The 26,277-nt window shown below is 38.7% G+C and overlaps 2 protein-coding genes across 4 annotated transcripts in view; one reads left to right on the top strand and one right to left on the bottom strand.

Annotated features, from left to right (window-relative positions):
- The window catches only part of LOC116844895 (elongation of very long chain fatty acids protein AAEL008004), a 54,097-nt gene extending 35,150 nt beyond the window's left edge, over positions 1 to 18,947 (bottom strand). Inside the window, exon 1 of the mRNA XM_032817022.1 lies at positions 18,841 to 18,947. The gene's annotated coding sequence lies outside the window, so the exon portion shown is untranslated. The remainder of the gene's footprint in view (positions 1 to 18,840) is intronic.
- LOC116844896 (elongation of very long chain fatty acids protein AAEL008004-like) overlaps positions 6,096 to 26,277 on the top strand; it is a 29,912-nt gene continuing 9,730 nt past the window's right edge. The window contains exons 1-2 of one of the 3 annotated variants that reach the window (XM_032817023.1): positions 6,096 to 6,650; positions 22,781 to 23,121. In XM_032817023.1, coding sequence (XP_032672914.1) covers positions 22,783 to 23,121 — 339 coding nt within the window. In that variant the 5' untranslated portion in view covers positions 6,096 to 6,650; positions 22,781 to 22,782. Of the gene's footprint in view, positions 6,651 to 19,810; positions 21,957 to 22,780; positions 23,122 to 26,277 lie in introns of those variants that run through there. The other 2 variants (XM_032817024.1, XM_032817025.1) reach the window with 2 other exon arrangements.

Raw genomic sequence — 26,277 nt, forward strand, 5'->3', positions numbered from 1 at the left:
ATATATATATATATATATATATATATATATATATATATATATATATATTTATTTATTTATTTATTTATTTTAATAATTTATTTTAATAATTTATTTTAATATATATACACGTGAAAGAACTTCATAACGCATACCGCATTTGTTTATTTTATTTATTATATAGGAGAAATAAAAAATATACCCTGCATCCGGGCTCTTAATCACGTCGTTTTTATTCAAACCACAAGAATTTTAGAGAATATTCAGAACCTGAAAATACATTCACCAAAACTTCTTTTTTACATATTTTTTATCTACATTTTTGCATAAAACATCAGAAGATATCCAAAGCAAATTATAACGAATTATATCGAATCAGTGCAGTTTCTGTCGTACGGAAATAGTTGAAATAATTTTTTTTTATTCTAAATATATCTATATTCACCAATGTCATGCTGAGAGACATGACTACATAATGTATCCATTCGAACGAGACTGGCATAATTTTACATTGAGCGTCATCTCTCTCTCCCTATCTCTCTTAAATGAAGTAAATAACTCCCGTGCAGAATAAAATATGCATTTATAATCATTTTCTTTTTACACTGTGCGTCCACGTCTAGAAATTGCAACAGTTTATATGCAAAATCATATCTCATTGTTATAAATTATATCTTTCATTTAATGAGCGTTCAGACCACAGAATAGTAAGCACTAACAATTTTATCATAACACGATAATTATTTAGCTGCTTTACGTGAGCAACTGCAATCATAGAACGATTAATGCATCTACAATGCATATATGCAATTTTTCTTGTATGAAAATTATTGTTTGTGAAAAAACAGAAAAAGATAAGTTATATAAAATTGCAGTGTTTTTGCTCTAGTTTATCGATTAACATTAAAATATCTACTCATAGACATAAGTGTCTTACTCTAGGAGGGTCGATAATAATGTTCAATCAGTCCCATCTATTAGTCGCACTCATAGATATGCATTTCCATAACTATTTATTAATCGAAAAAGCGAAAACGATATTTCAAACCAGCTCTGATACTTTATATTTTATTTGCGCTCGCAAGAAGGATATTTGCATACGCATATATCAGTGACAATTACTTCAGTTAGAACAGATAAAAACTTGTTTACTTTAAATGGTAATGGTGCAGACTTCGTTTAGTCGCAGCTTCCAAACGAAGGTAAACATGTCGCGAAATATGTCTGGTGTGTTCTTTCTTCAATAAGTTCAGCCGTAATAAAAATCGTACATATGGATGCTAATGTATTGCTTCCGACTTATCGTGACCGCCTCCAGCTTCGAACAATTTTTGTAAACGTAGCTGGAAAGAAAGATTCCGCGAACCGTTACGATAAAAACGAGATAAACTCGGTCTTTTATCATCTTAGTACCTGACATACAATAAAACAGTTGGTTTAATAAGAGGAGATCATTTTAATATTCTGGTGAAACTTGAATTAATCCTTTTTATTCATCGTTTTCGGTTGTGCAGCCACACATTTTCACTTAGAAAACCAAATCATACATATAAAATAAAATATATATAAAATGTCTAATTTTACACACACATAAGCGTGAATTTACCACACACTTAAAAGGAGAAAGAGAGAGAAATTTGCAATAAACTCAATGCTTATATATTTAAAGAGACTAGATATGAGATATGATAGTTAAAACATCAAAATATCATTGTGAAAAGAAAGTAGAAAAGTAAGAGTACATTAAGAGAGGGATATATAAGAGATTAATATTGTTATGTCCTGGGGTGGTTGGGAATAATAATTAACCTTAGTAAAACGAGGAATAAATGAAAGGAAGAAGAGAAATATGGGATGGTAATAGCGAATGCCAAATATATACCGGAACTATTATTCGTCCATATATTATGACAGGATTTTTGCGCAATCCTGCTTAATATGGCACAAAAAACAAAGAAAAGATCAAATTGATGGAATTTTAAAGCAACTTTGCCCGTGACTGGCAATCGTTATAACTGCAATAATAAGAATTCAATTAATAACACGAGTTACACAAAAATTGTTAGACTAAAAGTACCAAAAGCGACATACCACTTTGTTTTTAGAGGTTATGTCTTAATGTAGAGCTCAAAACATAAATGTAAATACATATACATGTAATTAGAAGTACCCTCAATCGGATAATATCATATTTTTACTGAAATTATTTCTAGATTTAAAATAAAAAATGTTTTTGTAAAACGCACGAAAATGGAGTTCAAAGAAAATGAGTGCCAAAAGCGACATACCTATTGAAAGTTATATAACATGTTGCATATATGATAATATTTCATAATAAATAGTTCATTAATATAATATTACAAAAGGGAAATATAATTAAATAAAAACATATCTTTGGCATTTCCATCTTTTTCATTTCTCATATTTGACATATATTATATTTTTAAACTGAATAAAATTAAACTTTAAAATAAACAAACATCACGTCACAATTGGAAGTTAGAATCAGGTTATATGTCATATGTTACAAAGTATCGCACCTATATCGCATACTGTAGGTATGTCATTTTAAGACACATTCTCATAAAATTTTTCAAATCTTTTTCTCATAAAGTTTTTCAAGAAAAACTTAATATTGAATAAAAAGATAATTATCGCTGTTTAATCTACATAATTCATCAATAAAAATCATATAAATAAAATTGATATGTCGCTTTAGGAGGCCTATGTCGCTACTTTCCTCTACATAAAAATAAGCGATATTATGACATAATAGCATTAGATTTAGAAATAGTTGGCTTAGCCACGCTGCCTTCAGCTACAAGATTCCGATTATTACAAACGCAAAATTATCAAAAGATCACTCTAAATTACAGAGCCTCTAAATTAACTCTAAATACTAAATTATAATAAAGATACGCGGAAAAAGAGACCGAGATTTGTCTTAGCGATATTTACGAAGATGTGGGGGTTGCAGAAAACTATTAGAATTGACTAAAAATGCGACTCAATATCAGATCGTACATCATGCGCTTAGTAACCCTTAGGTCCAGCGAGGGAGTTGAAAGAAGGAGTTCACAATGAGCCTCAATCTGCTTCGATGCTGACGCGCGGTTCACGAGTTGCCACTCCCGGTTGATAGAAAGAAAATAAAGTCTTGACAGAATCTTGATGCGATTTAAAATCTTATGTTTATCAGATATATTAGCAATATATCGCATTAAGAGCATTATATTGCACGTCATTGAATTTGAGACAGTATCTACAAGGTATCTCACACTCTCCTCCGGGAATTTTGTGGGAACGTAGAACAGATTGCGGTGAACATAAAAGTTCTATACCGTTTTGCGATATTCGCAATAATTATCGAGATATTAATTGTAGAAAATTTGTGAATGATAATGCAGGATAAGGTAAATGAGTTATAATAGCAACGACTGCCGTCGTGTACTTATACTTTAGGTCAAATTGAACAAAAAAGTCCTCTACCATTTTGCAAATAATCACATAAATTTTTAATTATTAATTAAAGAAGATGAGTGCATTATCATGCAAAATCGTGTAATAATCTTTTTTAATTAATAATTAAAAATCTATGTGATTATTTGGAAAATGGTAGAGGACTTTTTTGTTCAATTTCACTTAAAGTATAAGTACACGATGGCGCTACTATAACTCATTTATCTGCATGATCATTTATAAATTTTCTACAATTAATATCTTGATAATTATTGCGAATATCGGTATAGGACTTTTATGTTCACCTCAACCTATTCTACGTTTCCACAAAATTTCCGGAGAAGAGTGTGAGACACTCTGTATATCAACTTACGTAACTATCAACGACTAATTATTACATGTCAATGATTATGTCGCAGAATAATACATAAATAATTATGTAAAACTCCAATAGACATATCACTCAGGCGTCAGAAAAATGCCTCTAGATCTAAAGGAATTTATCGGGAATTCAACAATATTCTTCAAGATTTTTTTGTTTAGAGCATCCACACTTTCGTTTTATATATAAGCTGCGGAACTTTTGGATTAGGTAAATATTACGCTGACACCTTAAGATTTATTGACATAACAATTTTTTTACATAACCCGCTAATATACAATCTAGTCTTTAAAATATATCTATATATTTTCTAAGTATTTTCAAGCATTTTTTTCATTATCTTGTAATGGTTTTTTTACTACATGTACCAAGATCAATTTATATCCGTCAAAGATTTATATCCGTTCGCATTCGGCATTGATGCTGATTTTCAACGAGTGGGATCCTCGACGATTCCTACTTCAAGCGTTTACACTTGAAGTAATCGAAACCATATATTTCGGAAATTTACTCCTGCGTCGTCTGTTTTATACAGTTTTCTCCTTTCAGATTATTTTTGCTTAACTGTAACGTCAACACTTCGTCACGTATTTATCGAACATAGCCGCGTACAAAGTGCTATTTTTTTTATAATTTTGATTCGTCGAATAATTAATTAGCTTGAGGCGAAGGAATACGAACAAAATATGATAAAATTTATGCTTTTTTTCTACGTTCGTTAGTAAACATTGTCTTATCCGAGAAGTGTTCTCGAACGTACGCCTCGAACTGATTACGTCAAAATTGTTTCCCGCTAATATCAATGTGCCAATACATGTATCCCGAGGATAATTACAGGAGACAAACGCGTATGCAAATAAAATCACCGCAAAAACTATAGTTTTCATAAAAAGGTAACAGGAAAAGACGTAGTCATTGAAAAACACGAGAACCATATAATCCGAGTATGCAGCATGGAATATTTTATATCGACGTGCGATTAAATCGGATATGAGAAAAAAACATGATAATATTATTGATGTTAACATTATTGTGTTGTGCTTCTGCGACACAGTTTTTGCCTTCGATCTCTCTATTGTAAATTAGCATAGTACAAAATAAGAGTTTTACTGCGTAGCCACAGTAGTGTGCTTGCTGTAGACGTTATGTATTGATCCTCACTTTTATTATTTTATTCTTTGTAGTATCTCGTTTATTTTCATACCAGATATATCAGTCGTAATGCGCGTTTATTAGTAATTGCAATAAATATACTTATAATCGTCGTGACGATACCGAATAGGACGCGCAAAAAAATAACGGGAAGTACACGACGATGTTTGCCTTTCTTGGAAACTTTAAATCATCATCGAGTATCTCGTAAACAACAACGCCGACAATCAGCATCACTTGGCATGAAGTTTCAAATTTTGACGGCACTTTTTACGACGCTTCTTCTCGATGTTTAGTCGCACAGACAAAATTAAAGCTCCGTAAAATTAAAGCTCCGTCAAAATGAATTCTCCATTGTAAAATGAAGTCGATAAAGTCCCGTTCGTTTCCAACGTTTAACTCGTACGGAACTTTCACTTCTATCATTCGTGTGAATCTGGTAAAGCAATCAACGTTTTAACATTAAGGTGACTTCAAATCTTAACCAGAAACCATGAGTAACCAGAAACGATAGGGTACTTCCCGGAAATTCTGAAACGTCCCAACTCAAGTAACAAAATACGCGACAGTCTTATCCTTAGAACGTTTTGAAACACTTTCCAGACGTTTTTGCAAAATGATATGATTCATATTATGCTATTTGTCACATCAACGACAGATATTACAAAAGCGGCGATAAACAATCATGAGCGCAGAATTTGAGGAATTAAGGTTCCCTTTGCGTGACACGGATCGGTCGAAAATGAGTCCACTGGGATGAGAAGGCGCACGCATATGACGTACAGTGAAAGACGCGAAGAGACGTTCGGTGTAATTGCAAGGAAACAAAAAATAATGCGATCGATTCTTGAGAAAATGAAGCGACGACAGTTTCGACTCGAGGCTAACCTTGACCTCGAGGCTGTACCTCATTGAGTCCGTCATCAAGAAGACACCTTTCCCCGACTCGAGACGGAACGGCAGGCGAACGACTACGATCTGCTAGAAGCGACCTTGACTCAGCGTGGCGCGGAGTTCGCAGACGATCACCTGTAGGCCCCCCCGGTGCAGCCCCTCCTTGCGCTCTAACGTTGCTTGAACCCCACTTGGTTAACCAATACTTAAGCCGCGAACATACCGCGGCGTGGATTATTCTCGCAGCATCGGCCGTTGGACCCATAGCGCCCACACGCAAGCACCGTACGCACAACGTACGCGTGCACGTTAAATTCGCGTGCCTTTTCGGGACCTTGCGATATCGTGCGACACCGAGACCTACGCCGACTACCATTGAGTACAGAGGAACGCGCGTATGCGATCGCGGGCGCGTGTATGTAGCAGCTGCAGCACGTAGCTGTCGTGTACACCTCGACCTCGTCAAGGTGACAGGTCGGCGTAGGGTGGTCGAGAGAGGCGCCCTTCGCGAGCCATCAGCGACCTTTCGCCTACCGGAAGGGGCACTCGCTCGCGATCGGTACCGGCGACGGTAGGACATCGACGGAGAGGAGCAGTGTGCGAAAGTCGAGTGAGCGCGTCGCGAATGCTCCGTTAGCTCGATTTGACGCGGCGACGCTGAGCACGACGTACGTAAGGAGATCGCTTCGGTGACGAAGAGCAGGAGTGTGAAGTGCACAGTGTGCCGGCTGATTTCCTCGAGAGACGAAAGACCGATCTCCATTGAGGCACAGAGCGGGAAAAGGTAAGAGCGGCGATTGTTCGCATCGACCGCGGAATTCGGGAACAACAGCCGAAGCTGCGCGGGACGATCACGCGAGAACAAGAACGATCGAACACGACCTGTAACGAACTTCCGCCGTGAGAAATTGGGCCGCTTCCTTAAACGGATCGAGACGAGTAAACCGTGGAAATCCGTACTTCCCTCTCCGAACGTTCGTTTCGAAGCTCTTCGTGACTCTTCTGCGAGATCGCCGCTAGGCATTCGGATCGTGAATTTTCGCGTTGACTCGTACGATTAACGCGACGTCCTGGTGACCAAGATCATCACACGTGACCCCAATATCGGCTCGACCTCATCTCGCAGAAACCACTTTTCCGCGCGGTACGCGACATTTCCAAACGAAGCGATGGCTTCTAACGAACCGTTATATCTTCTTCTTTTTCGGGGATGTAGAAGCGCACAGCCGTGTAATATGTTTCTAGATACGGGCCGTCATAAAATTTCGCAAATTGTATTAAGGTGCGCTCGCGTTGCACAATTCAAATGTTGCGTTGCATCAAATCACGCGGTCCCGCAATGCGGTCATTAGCGGCGCAGTCATTGGGAACACCCGGAACATTAATTCAAAGTGTCCAGATCGTCGTTACGGCGTGTGTTCTTGTGTTTTGGCGCACGACACAAGGTAAATAACCCGGCAGGTAGCAGTGTGGAAACCACCCATGCAATCTCCTCCCGATAGCAAAGTCTGCTTAGTGTGTACACATATATGCCCTTACGCTCGCTCTTTTCGCACTGGCAACTATCTGCCTCAACGTGACACTTCACGTACATGTCCAGCCACGTGAAATGCGTCTCTTTACACAATCGTGTTGACACATACTCTAACATTCGGCACAAGGTCCCTAGATCATTTTCGAGCCAGTTTCTTAATAACGCGTTGTTATTTCGTGATATACAAAAAAGATCCTCTCTCCTCCACGGTGTAACATTAGACACACGTAGGTGAGAATAATAAAATCATACAGAAAGATTGTCGTCTCATTTAGCCCGATTTAATTAGACCCTGAGGAAAAGATATATATTGATAAGGAACGTTCGCGAAGTGTGTGTCTCCGATTTCGATGAAACTTCGCATATTTATAGAGTGGTAAAAAATAAGACCCATATTTTTTTTATCGACAATGGCTCAAGTTTAAGGTGAAACTACTCCTCAAAGTTTCATCTCGTTTTTGCTATCTCCGTAACTATTGGAGATAGAACGAAACTTTTTAGACAAAAGTTGTACGGTTTCTTATAAACAATAAAATGGGGTAGATTAAGAAAAAATAAGAAACGTTTCATGTCGTAATATTTATACTGTTACATATCTATATCGCGTTGACACAGATAACAATATAATATTAACAAAAAGATAATATGATCCAACGTTGTTTGAACACAACCGCACGTTTTACACGAAAACTCGTACGTGTTGCCAGCAATTTATTTTCCTTGGTAGATAATAAGGTCTGTGCAGAAGATGCCGGCGGCACGTACGAATCTTCGTGTAAAACATGCGGTCGTGTTCAAACTTGGATCATATTATCTTTTTGTTAATATTATATTGTTATCTGTATGCGTATATTGTTATCTGTATCTGTATATTGTTATCTGTATTATATTGTTATGCTATAACGCGATATAGATATGTAACAATATAAATACTCCGACGTTTCTTGTTTTTTCTTAACCTAGCCCATTTTATTTTTTATAAAAAACCGTACAACTTTTGCCTAAAAAGCTTTTTTCTATCTCCAATAGTTACAAAGATAGCAAAAAGAGGGTAAAACTTTGAAGAGTTGTTTTACCTCTTAAATCTAAACCATTACCAATAAAAAAATATGGGTCTCTTATTTTTGGCCACTCTATAAATATGCCAAATTTCGTCGAAATCGGAGACACACACTTCGCGAATGTTTCTTGTGAGAGAAAAATTGCTGATCTAACGGAGATTATAGTTATTTCTAGCCTCAATCATAGTTTTTGATTGTTCTAATACGAAAGTGTAGCAACGTGCATATGAGAGATTGTTATCGCTAAGATTACAGTAACATTTTATAAAAGAAATTATTTTCTTCACCATAACTTACAGCAATTATTTCGCCATATGCTTACAATTACAAGTACCAGGCATTTTTTTCTTATTGTACAACAAAACGAAAACCTGTATCAATTTCACAGTCGAGTACAAGGGCCGTGGCGTACAAAAAAACATGAACAGTGAGATTTAGGCAGTAAGTAAATTGACCAACTACAGTTGATTACTCTTTTTATGGTCTACGAATAATCGATTGTAATTGATCAATTTTCTTACTGCTTAAGTCTTACTACTTATGTTTTTCTGTGTGCTATTTGCTTAACTGTAATACTCGTAAAACTAACAATTATATATAACAGTTAAACTAACAGATTACATATATATATATATATATATATATATATATATATATATATATATATATATATATATATATATATATATATATAAAATATATATAAATAAAATTTATATATATAAATAATATTTGATTGGCCTCGATTGTATACAATGGCACGATACATTTAAATGTTTAATTTTTTTTACTTACACTCGATATGTTAATTATAGACGGACTTAAGTGACTCGAGCACGATATTTCCTAACACGCAATGACAACATCTTGTAGTGAGGACACTGTTTTTTTCCCCAATAAAATACATGGATTTGTAGATCCGCGAGAAAATGCTAATTAAATGACGATTAGATATTGCGCACCACTAATCAGGAAATGAGGAGCTACTCTCGCGATGTTACCTTGAAGAAGAAATAATGTATTCTATTCCTATTAAACAATTCCACAGCGAACGATTATTGACTTCATGTATCAGTTCAGTAATTAAGTATAAGGTTAGATTAGGTTATACATAACATTTATGCCAGCATTTATTTCTATCGCTGTTTAATGCTTGAACGAAAAAAATTCTCACGCAAAGAGAAGTTGTTGCAACGCAACAGACTACTGAAGTGTTTAGCATGAGAAGTATTGATATCGGTATACGCTTATATCGTAATCGCGTCATTATATGACGTATATAATAATTTATGGAATCAAGCACTTAATAATAATAATAACAAATTATCGATGTATGACATAGATAACAAATATTCGCTTCAAGAGAATCTATCTGAGGAGTGTCTCAATATCAGAATGCTCCTCCTGATGAAGTGAACTGTTCGCGAAACATCGGAAATTTTTCGACGAAGAAAAACGCGGTTTCAATCCGGACGCTAAAACACACATTCCGTGTAGCAAAAGCCCCAAATCAAGAAATACTCCAGTTCGCAGTCAACGTGCACTAATGCACCATTGTGAGCCGTACATTTTTCGATCGTAATGCTTCCGCAGGAACGTTGATGTTAATCTGGCACGAAATAAATGCAACATATGATATAGAAACTATCTTCGTAAGCGTTTCAATCTGCGATCTCTTCAAGCTTGTTAACTTCAGTAATATGCCGTTAAAATTCTGCTCAACTCGTTAAGCACCGCCGAGACGATCAAGTAATCACCAAGTCAAGTTCAAGCGCACTCTCGGCATCATTAATTGTCGCCGCGTAGAAAGTGTTAAGAGAAAGGAAGAACACATTCCGCGTTTACATGAGGAATCAGTAGAAAATTTCGTTATGTGATATATCTCGACGGAGCTTCATTAGTACTCTACGCTGGTCAAGGCTGAAATGTCTCGATTGAAGAGCGTAACATTTCGACAGAGTATTGACGCGTTGTCTCCATTCGGACAAATCACGTTAATCCATGCTAAATAGGAGAGCAAATAACTTTTTATCCTTACAAGAGCCGTGTTCTCGACGCGTACTCGAACGCTAAAAGTAAGCCTTTTTTGAGCTTCCAACTTCCTTTTTTCTTATAAGAGCGTTCCGCTCAAACAAAGTTGCTTAGCCTGAGAATGGCGTGTTTAACGTTCGAATACGCGTCAAGAATACGGCCCCAGTTCTCTAGTCTCGCAGAAACGCAAACTCATTCTCCTCTTGAGATAGATGTAAGGGGAACAACTGGGTCCCTGTATTCCAGAGTATATTTACACGGAAAAAAACAATTTCAGTTCAGTTAACTGATTGGGGACCAGATGAAAAACTCGTTGACGAAAAATAATATTTCTGTCACTGTGACCGAGAACATTAGTCTAAACATTCAGTTGCGTTACAACTTGGTTCAGATAACTAAGAACAATCGGCTGAGCAGAAACCTCCTACATTGAAAAAATTATCTTTGGAACTAAAATATACGATTTGGTTGAAATTACTATGTTTTTCCTTATGCCAAATAGAGTGTGAAAAAGCGAAACACACAAGCGACAATTAAATTTTTTCGTTGCAATTACCAAACTCTAGGTTGATGCCATTTTAAATGTTGGTTCTCAGAGAATATATGAAATTTTCGTCTCGACAACAAAATCTTTTCTTCAGTATGCAGAAATCTTTCCTACGACCGAGAACTTTTATCCGATCAAGTAACGGAATTCAGCTACCGAGTTGTTTTTTCCGTGTTTAAAAACGTACATCGAATATCATACATCGTAATGGTAAAAGCGAACAGATTAACATATAATACATAATATTGCTGTCCTGAATGAGATATGAAGATCGCGCTAATTAGTTTCCTACTCGTTCGTGATAATACATCCTCTTCGTTAGCACGCGCGATGTGAGATCGACGTAGCCGACATAGAAGATTTCAATGTAGCAACAACAAAGCGGCCAAAAAGCGTGCTTTCACATCGGACAAGAAGCCAGGCGTGATTTTTCGACCGATGCGGTATAGCGTGGTGCGCGTAAATCGTTAGAGCGTCGAATTGGAGACCATGGAATCGCGCACCTCGCAATTAGGTCCCCTAAAAATTCTGCCGACCGGCCGCCGAAGAAAACGGAACTGCTAGTGCCGCCGTCGTATGGTAAATAGTTTTACGACGTTGTCGTTAATTATACCCTCGCTTCCTCTGACAACCGGACGAAAACAATATTGCCCGGGTTGCAATTAACCGCGGCCGTAAATTTCGGGGAAAAAGGTGCGCTCACGATGTTACGAATCCGCGTAGATGTATCTCTACTTTCCTCATAAAAGAGAAATGTGGCCGCGACCGATTATCGGATTTTCTTACGCTCCCACGAAGAGAAATGCTACTCAACGCAATCACTCAGGAAAACAAATTTCGTTATATATATAATTTTTTTCTAGCGGGAGAATAAATTAAATATATTCATAGAGAGATTATTCACTGAGAACACATTCGCTGAATGAATCAATGAAAAATAGAACACGACCTGGTGCCGCTTGTCAAATCCGCACTTTCATCAGGGCGATAACATTTCGTTCCGAATCGGACGTGAATTCATATTGCGAATTATTACGCGATCAATCGGAATAAGCGCGAGAGAATAAGGCCGGTGTATTTCACAAAGATAACGCAATAATGCTTATAAAGTCGTCAAAAGTGTCGCCAGTTATCCAATGAATATTAAAAAATCAGCATTATAACGGTGGCTAAGAATTGCGTGATCTGAAAAAATTATCTTTATATTTGCAACTGAAATATTTGATACGATTTTGGTTCGAAATTCTCATTTCGACAGCAAAGTTTTTTTCTTTCAGCGAGGTACATTGCTGCAACGTCACTTTTATCCGAGTTACTTTAACGGTTCAGTCGAGATATTTCCGAGGTTACATGTATTTCCTACGTCTCAGTCGTCTCGAAACAATGTAGCGTCTGCGCTAATATCGCCATTGCGTTAACACGATCGTAAATCTGCCACGCAGCTGATCATCGTAAACCGGCGCCGTTTCTAGATAAGTGCCGTCGTTACTTTCGTGAAACGGTGAAAACGGTTCTTAAAAGTTGATACATTTCGATCGTGCAAGAACACGCTTCACAGCAGCCATGGAGAAATTAACGAACTATATACTCGCGTGCTTTTTTACAATAGAGACGCTTGAACGAGCAAGTCGAGAAAGAAGTTCCATTCTTCCGCGACGCAACATTTCCGGGCCGCGTGAGTAATTGGGGCGCGTGGAGAAAAATCACTGGGAGAGATCCTGAAAAATTGTGTTACGATCTGCGGAGAGAAGCTTCTATAAGAAGTATACTATATCGCATTATTGCGTATAAGTGTCACACGAAGAACTACACGGGAAAAATGTTATAGCAAAAATTACTCTAATTACTAAAATATAATTTTATAGTCGAGGGATACATCGACATTCTGTAGTAATTGATTATCCTTTTATTGCGCATATACTCTTCATATATTCTAAAAACTAAAATGTGCTATTAAAAAATTTTTAGTAAACATTTCTAGCGAAATTTTCTATACTAACAGGAGAAATATCTAAAAAATAAGAAATATTTATTCGGCGATTACTGATATATTTACTTAAATCTAAAAATTCTTCCGTTTGTATGAACAGAATAAACAATTGCTTTTATGAAAAGCTAAAGTTTTAAGAAAATGTATGTTTTCTTATTTAAAAAATATTTTTGTATTACTATAAATTAAATATGTGTTATTAGTATCCAACGCGAATAAATATTTTCCATCTTTTGGATATGTTTTCTCGCGTTATACACATTCCTTGACAAGACAAATCTTATTGACAGTCTGTATCTACATTAAACATAGCACGTAGAAATATAGCAAAACTGGAAAAAATTTCTACGAAACGAAACTATAATATCCTCTCCGTATGTTCACGTGGCGAGACTGTTTAATTTGCCAAGCTGACTGACGCTCAATTGTATCCGTCAATGTAAAGTGTTTTGCTTTCTCACTAATACAACTTACTTGACATAAGTAAAAGACACATTAACGCCAACCAAATCATAGGTATCAAATATTTTAGTTCCAAATATACAAAAATAATTTTTCTGTATAATATTGATTGATAATATCGGGTATGAGCAAAGAATTCACTCTTTACGTGTAACACCATAACGAAGAAAACTCGAACTAACCCCCAGAATCCGAGAAGAAACCGAAGATCTCGTGTTCCACTTCCTCGGATGCGCAGATGCATGCACGCAAGGAGCACACCTCGACGATCATATTCGTGATAAATTCCTTTAAAAGATGGCAAAACGTCGGAAGTCATTCCCGTTACTTTTGAAGTAGATGTGCATGAGAGAGTATAAACATCGATGTGTTATACGTAGCCGAAAGCATTCGCACCGACTGATTAAAACTCTTTCTCGCACTCAGATACGAGATTAAATTACCAGACACACACACATACACACATACACACACGCGTACGCGCGCACGCAAATGGAAATATGAAATTAAAACGATGGAGAAGCAGCATTAGATGATATCGAGAGATAGGAATTCTCTTGACGTTGAATACACGCAAAAATCATCGAAGGCGTGTAACACGTCGCATTAATGGCCGAAGCAACGTTACCTACTTAGCACGCTCATCCTCGACTCTCACCTCGATAACTCAGATAGCGAGGAATTGAAAACTCTTTCACGAGCGATGACAATTTACGGCTGATTGTAGTATGATATTCTATCGATCTAACGAGCCTCCGTTTGGCGTTGTTGTAAATTGTTTCGCCATATATATCGACTGCAAAGGAAAACTTAATCGATAGGAAGCAAGGAAATCTCAAGTATTGTAACTAGGTCGAGTATTTCATTCATGGCGCCCGCAGACACGTCCTTTTATCTTCTGATAAAAATCGTGACTTATATATGCAAATAAAACAAAATAGTATAGAGAGTACTAGTTTATATAACAGTTTAGGATATCCTGGCGGAGTAACACAATTACAAACAAAAGAAGTGTAAACTCGAAGACTCAAAAGCTCAATATCAAAAAGAACGGAAAATCGGTGAAGAAAAAGAAAATTAAAAAATTAACATAAAAATGCACATATTTTGAAAAGAATGAGAAGAAAATTAGTGGAGCAGATGAGATCGATAAGATGAGATAGTTGAAACGAGAAATAAATAATGACGAGAAATTAATGTTAATTAATATTAATATCTTATTATATACTACACATATTTATATAACATATTCCTCTAGTATATAAATATTATAATATCATAGATACATTATTAATAACATCAAACACGATATAGATGATACATAGTGCATTGAAAAATTTTGCATATTCAAATTATAATTAAATATTTGCATCACAAAAATGTAATTAATAGCCTCATGTTCGGCAGCATTTGCTTATTGAGTTAAGAAGTTGCTATCGTCACAAGAAGATAACATTAAAGGAAAGGAAGAAACTCTCGAAAGGGGCTCTCCGTGTCAAAAGTCATAATTGAGAACAGAAAGGTCAGTACAGTAATTTATTCGCGGATGTAAACAGATGCTATGTGACAACTCAACAAAATAAAGCAAAGAGAATGATGTTCACAAACCAGACCACGAAACGCTCAGCGGAAGATAGGATTGTCCTTTTGTCGGACTTGTGGCACATACGCGTACACGCCGACTAATGGCAGCTCCAACGTTTTTCCAAATGCGGATGTATCTGCTTTCCTGACACGGTTGTAATTCGGTCAATATCTTACGTTGACCGCGAATCATTGACTTTCTGATTGCAATTAAGTCAATCGCAGGCTATTATAAAAACCAACAATTCTACCAATTAACTGGTTAATCAGCCTCTGTTCGATATATCGACTCTAGTCGCGGAATATCAAATGAACACGGAGATAAGAAAATCGAACGCAATAGATGTTTCCTTCATCGGTCGGAGAATCACAAAATGATAGAAGGACTTTTAATCTGAAATAAAAATACAATCATAATACATCAAAATATATCTATATATCTATAATCGTATTAAGCAATTTACGATCCTGTTGATTTCGACACGAATCGCAGGTCAGTACTGCCGACAGACGGTCGAAGTACTTTAATAACGATCAATCCAGGCGAGATTTAACAACGCGAGGCGAAAAAAGCGATCTCAAATGAATTTAGATTTCGACCTCGCGGTCATGAGTCCTGAAAGTAAGAAGAAGCGCGGAAAGAGGAAAAGTCGCGAGAAAGGATGACAATTACGGAAGAAATACATATGGATTGACGTAAAAAAGCTCGTGGAACAAGAGGAGAGAACGAGAGGAGAATGAGTCCGTCATAGAACGGGTTGTGTTGTACGGACGTGACTACGACGGCGATCTCGGGCTCCGGCTATAGTGACGCGATACGTCGTATATCGCGGCTGATCGGTAATTAACCGGACGGGACGACCCACTTACCCACTAAACTCGAAGAGCCATCCGCCCGCGGTCGCCACCACCACTGCCGCCACCGTTGCCATCACCACCGCGCCGTGTTACCTTCGTCATCGTCGTCGGAATTCTCTCATTGAGAAAACCGCCGGCCGGACGATACCGGCGTTTCTCTCTTTCTCTTTCTCCTCCTTCCCGCCGCCGCCAGCACCTTCACCTGATCCCACCCTCCTTATCTCGCACTCTCCCGACCGGAGACTTTCTCTGTAGCGAGTACCGTTCGAGATCGTGGACCATCTGTGGCTGGCGCCGAGCGAGACAGACCAGACGACACGGGACCGAGCGAGATAAGACTTCGCCGTTTCGCCGAGATTGGCGTCAAGCGCCTCCGTTGACCTTGTCGAATCCGTTAGGAATGGATATTCCTCAACCAGTATTAACGGCTTTTACACTCGTAATTTAACTCGTTTACTAGGTACCGTTTTCTAGCTATAGAAAACCTGGAATTTTCGACTGTGGAATTCATATTGTGAGTGACGACAGTCGAATCGATGAGAGCGCAAAATCGTCTTTCGGGAAATGATAGGTCTAAGGGGATGCGTAACTTCGCTTCTAGCCTTTCGACAGGCGCGCTATCTGATCGCAATATAGTTTTACATTTCGAATTTCCAATTTTCTCAGCGTAACGATCTCTTTCATTAGTAGGTCTAACGCTCAAGAAACATTATTCCCGTTAAACACGTATGATTTTTACACGTGAAAAAACATTAAGTTTTTACATTATATTGAATATCTTTTTATAATTGTATTTACGCGAAAAATTGATTAGTATCTCCGAGATACATTGCGCTAAAGAAAATAAATATATAAGAGAGTGAAACGTCGAACGTAATCGCGCGCGCGCGTTGTTCGTAATATAGCGATACAAAATTTATTCGTGCGCAAATTCATTAACCCTTCATCAAGAAGGCGTGTTTTAACAAAGGACCCGCGCATAACACTTTCACTTAGATAATCTAGAAATACTCGTAGAAACTTAACCCAGATCTTCGATAAACGGCGCGCCCGCGACGCAATGCATTCTTCTTTTTCATTTTTTTTTTCCTTGTGGCATAACTCCAATTTAGCAATATTGACATCGCCGTCGCGATAAGTCGTTTAATAATGCGCATTAGTGAACAATAGATATGATCGCGTTGCGCGATTTCATCGCGGAATGCAACGAAGGTTGCACACGCGAGGTGTTCGTTTCGCGACAATGCATATACGCAATGCACACGCTGTACGGCTAGAGCGATCGTAAAAGTTGGCCGTAAAATCAATAGAAAAAGGCGAAGGGCCACGCAACGATATTGAGCAACCTTCTCGGGGCAGTCGCGTATAACCATTACTCCAGTTTTCGCGGCTTGCCACTGCAACGTGAATTACCGCAAACTTTTTGGCTTTAGGTAGATCGCCGCGCGATGACTAAATCGCGGCTCGTTTACTTTTCTGGTCTACTTGCTAGCTCATCCCCCGTGTCTAAGGGGGATTCATGAGCGCATTTCGTTATTCCCATGCATAAAGGAGTTACGATACAATCTGCGCGATAAGGCAAGATAGACCTGCTAAACCTATAATTTAGCGGAATCGAAGTATACATAATAAACCGAGCGATGTTTTATGTGGAGAAACGGTTTCAGACCGCCGTGAAAGGAAAAAGTTTCTTAACCACACGTCTGATGAGATATGAGCGAACTATGCTGAAAAGAGGATTTTGTTGTCAAAACAAAATTTTGGTACACCAATTTTGGTGCACCAATTGGATCAAAATGGGATTAATCAAATATATATTTGGCAATAGCAAACAAAACATTTCATTGCCGCTATGTGTTATCTCTCTCAATAACACGTATACTTGACACAAATAAGAAATATGTAATGCTAACCAAATCATGCGTAACAAATATGTTGTGATTCCAAATACAAAAATAACTTTGTGCACAATTCTAGTTGAAATTACCAGAATTTCATTCAAATTAACAAGATTCTGGTTAAGAAAACAAAATTTCTAGTTAACAAGATTCTGGTTGCTTGAGCCGGAATTTCTGGTTCGTTCATATTTCAAACATTCGGTTAATCTAACCAAATTGTGGTCTCAAGAGGATCCCGCTGTGGGCAAAATTTTATTTCTTTCGATGAGGAACTCGCGAAGATGTCCCACAATTTCTCGCGCGTGCTTCCTCCTCCAGAACTTCGCTAATCTCCACGTTATTTGGCAAGTAAATGGCAAAGTCATTAGTCATTAGTCGCATGTAAATTGCGCAAGACTCAACGAGCGAAAGGCTCGTTTAAAGAATGTTTACGTACAGCAAGTGACATCGCGATTACGAGGCGACCAGAACGAACAAGTACTACAAATCACCTTTCTTCGCCGAGCACATTATTTCCTAAGACGCTCCATAAAAATGAACGTGTGCAGCGGAACGTCGCGGTTATGTCATAAATACGGAAAACGCGAGTGTTCGAGTGTCACAAAGACTCGTGCAAGATGTCATCGTGGATGTGCTCGCTTATCACCATTGAACGAGCCGATGTCTCTCGAAGTGATGGCGAGACGAGGAAAGATCGCGCCGTAAAGAGTGTCCGAGGGGCCGATTACGCGCAGTACCTAAATCAGGCGCGGAAGAGAAAATCGACGAGAACGATTTAGGCGATTACATCTATTCCGTCGTCTGATCGTAACTTTATGAGCACGCGCTTATCTCATCGCGACGCTGTTACGCGTGAAAATTTGCACCGCTCATCGCTAATAACGACGGACCCACGGTAGAGCCACGAAAAACCCCCGCAATCTAATGGCCACGCGGAAGAGCGCGATTACGAAATCGATAATTTCCTCGATGGACGAGAAAGTGTCATTCTCGAATCAGCGTTACTCACCAAGGATGACAACAACGACAGCGACAACGACGATGAAGAGGATCGCGACAGTCACAGTGACGAGTCTTAAATCTCGAGATGTTACGACGTGACTACGGCGGAACGTTCGACACACAGTGGATTACTGCTCACGTCCGCGACTACAACCCGCGATTACGCGAGAGGAGTTTATTTATCGTGGAGCGATCGTCCACGTAAATGTTCGCGCGCAATTACGTGTGTAACTACCGTTAAATTCGCGTCGTCTCAATGGCAATATAGGTCACTATGTACCAGTAGTTGTAACTTGTTTCAGATTACACAAACTTAAGATATACAAACTCGAGCTTAGAATTATATACAAACTCGAATTTAGAATTACGTGTTAAAATTACGCAAATTATACTACAATTGTAGACAAAATCGCAAAACTCATAATTTGTTCTCGTAAGATTTGTAAGAACTTATGAATAAATCTGCAATTTTATATAACTCATATAAGAAGTGATAACTCGTAAATGTCTACGATTTTTCGTAAATCTTACGACTAATTAGAAGTTGTCAATAAAATTACGATTTGTAGATTTTACCAACATTACGATTGATTCGTAAGCTACGACTTTACGATTTTACGATTTACTCGTATATTTCCTTAGAATTGCATCAATTGAATCGAAGTTATTAATCAATAATGTTACATATATCATGTAATTCAAATTAAAAACTCAGATCCAACTCGAAATTCAGACCTGGGTATTTCATGTAAAGCAAACTTCAAGTGATGGTTATTAATACAGACCTTAGTTATCGAACTGATTCTCGAGATGACTTTGCGCTTCGAATATGTCTAACAACAAGCCGCTTCTCGTCTTTACACGACTGCGGATCCGCTTCAAGATATACAAACGGATATTTGGATGTAGCACGATATAGTAGAGCATGACAAGTCACTCGAGAGCGTTGCACGTTGCAATAGATGCCGAGATCGGCGGGTTAATCCGCTCGCGTATCCATTAGCTCGCGCCTATCTGGCATTGAAGTCTCCCGCTGAAGAGGGCTTCGGCTTCCAGAAGACGTCGAGGAATAGCTGATTAGAAATCGGCACCGGTTAGTCTCTGTCTTCGGATTAACGATGATGCCGCGAGATACAACAGGGAGAGAAATGATACACACATCTGTTCACTCGTGCCGTAATGGGGGAAGGTTTGAAATTATCCATCATCAATTTCGATGAAAGCCTTGAATATATTTATCCGTTTATTTGTGAGAACTTACTTTCCTCCAACATAAAAGATAATATCTCATGTATACACCTACAATATATAATATATATTTACAACATACCAAAGAAACCTAAAACGGAAAATAAATATTTTTTATGAGTGTTTTCTCACACGGGCTTGAAGTAATCTCGCAAATTTAATTCCACACACGGAAAGAATTTTATAGTAAAAATTATTGTAGAATTTATAGTAACTGAGGAATTAATCGACATTTTGCAATAATTTGCTATCTTTTTATTTCATATACGCTACTTATATTTTAGGAACTGAAATATGTTATTAAAAAATTTTTTGTATTTCCAGCGAAATCTACTGTGTTTCTAACGAAAGTTACTATGTTCCTTACAAAGGAACACCGCGAACTCGAGTTCTTTGATTTTGATACACTTTTGTGAGTATGTAGAATAAATCAGTACATACTCTTGTTAGTAAGATAGACTTTACTGACTGACTATTGTTCTCAACTACTAAGAATATAGTAAAAATTGAAAAGAATTTATATGAAAGAAAAAATATATATATAATATCTCTCCGTGCATTTGTTCGATCACGAGTCAAAGTCTCTGAAAATGTGAAATATACGAGAAAATTTCTCGCGCGAAAGTTTTATGATATTTAATACTCTTCGTAAAATTATGCATATAAACCTTCTAAAAATTTCATATTTTTCAAAACACCCTCGGGAGCCTACATTTTTGTTTTTACGAATTTACGAAAATTTTACGAAAACTTTGTGAAAATTTTCATAAAAACAAAAATAGAAAAGAATTTTACAAAGTTAATCGTGTGTGATAAAGTTATTTTCCGAAATCGCATTCTTAAGATACGAATCGTAAACGTCGCGCTGTAAGTGGATGCAGACGCGTCATGTCGGGCGCACCGCGGAGTAATACATACAAGCAGGCCAGACATAACGTATCTGTAGAGCTATACAAAAAATATCTGGTACAGATAAAATTCTAAACGTCACAGTTGAAATATGTTGTTCTTTTTGTATTTAAATACAAATAAAATTATCTAAATATAGATCAAATTAGTTGTGGTGCGCGTAGAATTTACAGCAGCACCGTTTTAACAATATCTGCTAATAAATTTAAATCGATGTAAGGATTATACATTCGCTTGTCTCTCGTCGCTAATTTTTTTTTACAGCCAATTTGTATAAGGAAATTGGTTTTAATCTGAATGGACACCACAGAGAGACTTCTTTACTAAATTTCACAAATATTTTAGATAAAAACGCTGTCTCTGTTATCTATATTGATTAAAAATGCAAAACATATGCAATATTGCAAAGTTCGTTAATCATTTGTCTATCTTAATTCCTCGTATCTAGGCAATTTTTGCCAAAACTACTTTTTTGAGTGTAGAATCACAGGATTTCATACCTTCTTATGCTGATTGGCAGTTCAGTTCACTGCATGAATCGCTATCGTGTATTTAGCTGGAGGATCTATGCAGCGAATTGAGTTTGCCGATATATCGGTATGCATATCAGAAGACATGAAATCGTGCATCACGTGATTCTAGCTTTTTACTTGCAGCATTAGAATTAGTAACCCTCTGGCATCGTTCTTGACTCAAATGACGTTGACTCAAATGGCGCGGTGATTTATTGACCCATACGGGAAATGAGACGGAGAAATAAAGCGAAAAGAGACCATGGAAAGAGAAAGAGGAGGAGGAGGAGAAGGGGAGAAGGAGGAGGAGAGAAGGAGGAAAAGAGGAGGCAGGCTCACATCCGTGCATAAAACCGCGCAGCGAAAGCGCAGCACGACGATGACACCACGATAACGTCGGTACTCTTAACGACGTTCCCGGCGATCTTTCTGACCCGTTGCGTTCCATGCAAAAGTAAGGTTCGCTTTGATCAACGAGAATTACACGTATGTGTAATCACGTGTGACGACGTGAACGGAAAGAGTCATCCAAGTGTCCCGGCCGATTACGGAATCGTATCCTCGAGTCGGTTTGCCCAGGGGCGCTCGGTGACAGAAAAAATTTATTTTGTCTCATTTGCAATCCGAAGAATTCTCGTCATGCTCTACTATCATCAATCTTGTTTTATTTTGTTTTATTTGCAATTCGTTATCATTCAATCCTTTCTGCGAAATAAGCGTGACGTGTCCACCTAGTCAGTAAAACCGCTCGCGTTATTTTCATGGGCAGAGCTTCCTGTGTCACGTGTGTCGACTCACGTGAGTCGTCGTGTTGTTTCAGCCTTGTTGTTGCATGCCCCATGTTGTAGACATGGTCCGTTTAGCCTGCCCAACATCGAGATGAGGAACCGGTGCTTCGCTATTAATATTCCTTCCACATTCCACGTTATAAAACGTGAGAAAAGATTTCTTAATATCTTTCGGAATAACATTAATAAGTAAGCACGCGTGACGATCTCGCAGAGGTAGACTCGTGTTCTTCCCTCTCTCTCTCTTCCTCTTTCTTCCTTCTTGTCTCGATACCCGTCCCGCCAGATCAACTCGCTTACGTGTTGTAAATAAGAATACTTCGATCTGGTTTTTCGGCAGCATTGACCCACAAGATTCCTTCGGTCTTAAAACCTGATTTCTCGAATGCATGGAATTTCCTTAATTTTATCCAGCTCAGTTGAACACGAACGATGCAACATCCGCATGCTTCGTTTCGGCATAAGAATTAACGTTGGCTTACATTTTCAGAAATGGCGTCGGCGGCAGCGGAATTGGTGGCGGAGAGAGAGCCGGAGCTGAGGATCGAGATGACCGACATGAACAGGAGCTTCGTGGGTGCTCAGGGTTTGGTCAAAATGGCTTTGGATCAATACACAGAAATTCTCACGACGGTCTCAGATCCGCGTGTCAACGATTGGCCGCTCATGGACTCACCTGTACCGGCCATTCTCATTGTGCTCCTCTACCTGTACCTCGTCGTCATATTCGGCCCGCGTATGATGGTCAACAGAAAGCCATACAAACTGAGAATGGTTCTAGTGGTGTACAACGCGTTCCAGGTCGTCTTCTCGTTGGGGATGCTGTACGAGGTGAGAAGAAGCTATTGCCGTCGAAAGTCTCGAAAAGTAACTTACCGATGTAATGATAAAAATCAACGGATCGTAATTACGCGCGAGATGTCAAATATCAAAGACGTTGAATAAGTAACGGAGTACGAGATGACAAATCGGAAGAATCGGGCCAGTTAATGCGATAGGAAGCTCGTGAGTTAGAAAACATGTAATTTGCGATCAGGCAACCCTTGGGCAGGAAAAGCGTGCTCGGATAGTCCGTAAGAGCAAAGAGAGAAAATGGGCAAGAGAAAGGAAGAAAGAGAGAGAGAGAGAGAGAAATTACAAGTGTGCATGTGTGTACATGCACGTACTTGCGAGAGTTCGAACGACCTTCCGCGAGAGTCACCCTTGACTTTCGCGTCTTCTTGCGGCTATCATTAGCGCCGGCGATCCGCCAGGATACATGGACTTGCTTAGCGATTGAAGCCGGTCGAGCAACTTCTTCCTCGTGGACGATATAGGTCACCATGTAAGTGTGCCGTCCGTGAGCATGTCTACGGAGATTGAAAAGGAACGGATCGTCGGAGGAGAAGTCGCGACGAAATATCGACGCGGACGATGCCGAATGAGCGGAGCGATTCTCGTGCGCGCGCGAGATTAGCATGGCCCATAAAGTGTGACGGTGAAAGGAGAGAGATGAATAGAATATCTCGCGTAATCATTGACAAAGATCGAGGAGGAAACCACGGCCTAGAACTATCTTACGCCGTGCGCGGCACAGAATCGCGAATTTTGCTATTACGCGCTATAATCAGACGTATAATTATTTTCAGCGTAAGAAACAGCTTAATTATTAAGCCGCTTTCGCGCGCGCTCACGCTCGAACGGACTATTACGTACGTGGATCGTTCCAAAAGTACGTGACCTAATATAGCGCGAATTTGACAAAATTTTTACTATCGTATTTCAGAGCCATCCTCTATTAGATTAAGTACGACAGTATAAAATGATCTCTGTCGATTAGTCTTGTTTAACTGTGTGCCAAATTGAACGCTTTGAGTGTATGTTCGTTATTTCGATTGTTTCCTCGGTTTTAAAGTGAACTGGTAGACCCAAGTTTCATCGACGGTTTTATCGGTACTAAAAGTCCTTCAGATTGCGGCGAAATTATGCCAAAAAGTGCGAGAAACGATCAGTTCAGTTTTTATTTGTATGGTCAAAGGCAGAATCCATCGCTCGTGGAGTTCACTTTGACGCACTGTCAAATAACAACTGATCAACAAATCAATTTATGTTGCCATAACTTATATTGCAATTCTAGAGAAAATCGTAAAACTCGTAACTTCTTCTCGTAAGACTCGTAAGAACTTATAAGCAATTCTATACGGGCTGTACGTCATACGATAACTCGTAAATATCTACGATTTCTTGTAAATCTTACAACTAACTAGAAGTTGTCAATAAAGTTATTATTTGTGAATTTTATCAACATTACGATTTATTCGTAAGCTACCACTTTACGATTTTACGATTTACTCGTATATTTGCTTAGAATTGCATTAACTTAATAAAGGGTGGTTCTGAAATATGGTTCTGAAATAAAGATCTGGCCGCGCTATCTCTGTATTAAGGCACACATTTTTTGAACGACCCATGTATGACAGGTAAGTCTCTTTATATACCGCTGCCTTACGACGCATCGGTCCGTCGCGCCGAAGATCTCTCAGTTCTCTCAGATGATGCGCACTCCTTTTTCCCCTCGTTGTTATGCGCGACTTATCGTTAACGAATCTGTCAATAAGACCTGCGCAACCGGCCCACGCGTTGCTAAACGCACACGTCGATCCGCGCGAAGTTAGCAGACGATCGCCACGACGTTTAAACACTTGCGTCGATGGCCGAGCGAACAATCACGCGACTGTTCCGATGCAAAATTGCACAATGTACGATCGAAATTGAGTAATTAATGGTGGGGAGTGAAAGAGGAGGCGTACTTTCGCATGCGTTGCTTTAACCCTGGAACCCTAAACATGGATAAAATTTACTCAGGCCAACTTTTCAAACGTTACCATTCTAAAAAAACATCCGTTCTATTTCTTCATTCTAACTTTCTTTAACTTCATTGAATCGAAAACATTAATAGATTCACATTCCTGTGTGTTGTTTTCTACACCGATCAAATAAAAAGAAAGAAAGGATTGAATTTCGATCACTTTTCTGTAAGTTATGAGCAGATAAAAACGCGCTGGGTAAAATTAACCAGTGTTTACATAACTTTTTGATGCTTGGGATTTTAGAGTTAGCCTCACATGACATCTTAATCGTTTCTTCTCGAACAATTTCCTTCTCGGTGGTCTCTCTTGCACACAAAACGATTAACAAATTCCAACGAGTCGTCGTAAGCACGTGACAGTTCTTGGATTGCCGTTGTGTACTCGTGATTCGGACCACTTGCGCTGTTGTGCAAATCACTGTGCCTGGCAAAAATGAAAAACCGCATGAAAATGCCGGCCGACGGCGGTATCGAGAGGGGGCGAACCGTACAAATCGATCGAGGCGAGTACATTGTGTTTACTCGTAAATCCTACATAGAGTTCCAAACTAGTTTTCTCGCCGCGAAGGCACGCGGAAAACAACTTAATTGTAAGAACTGAAACGTAATAATGTAGAAGTCGAAATCTCTCGACTGCCTTTACGCATGTGTGCGCTATAATTTACCGATAATTCGCTGATTATTGAAACGCAGATTCTCGGTAATTTCGGGTCTTTCGGCTGCGGAACATAACGCAGCGTAATTGCACGACGAAAAATGTTCCCCTGTAATATCCACGTGCGTCAACAAGTCGATGAAATCTGGCGATTACCGATTGTGTACATACATCGAGTGTCTGTCGAAACGCCGAAAGCTCGCTTGAAACAGAAGTATGAGGAGGACCGCGCGAAGGATCCGCGCGGAGTCCGCGTGAAATGTAAATTGACAAAATCTGCCGGTTACACACGTTTGCTCTGCTCTGACAGATATACGATCTCGCTTCTTAGCCTTGACCTACTCGTAGCCGTCATGAAGTCGCGCTTAGAATGTACTGAACGAAACATTGAGCAAAACACATACGAGATCGGCCGCTTTCGAAATTGCAGCGATGCAATGTACTAAGTACCAATTTCTCGAAAAACAGCGACACGCTGATGCAA

This window comes from Odontomachus brunneus, unplaced genomic scaffold, assembly GCF_010583005.1.
Source record: "Odontomachus brunneus isolate Ranch 3 - 2012 unplaced genomic scaffold, Obru_v1 Obru_scaffold_047, whole genome shotgun sequence".
In the NCBI taxonomy this organism is placed as follows: domain Eukaryota; kingdom Metazoa; phylum Arthropoda; class Insecta; order Hymenoptera; family Formicidae; genus Odontomachus; species Odontomachus brunneus.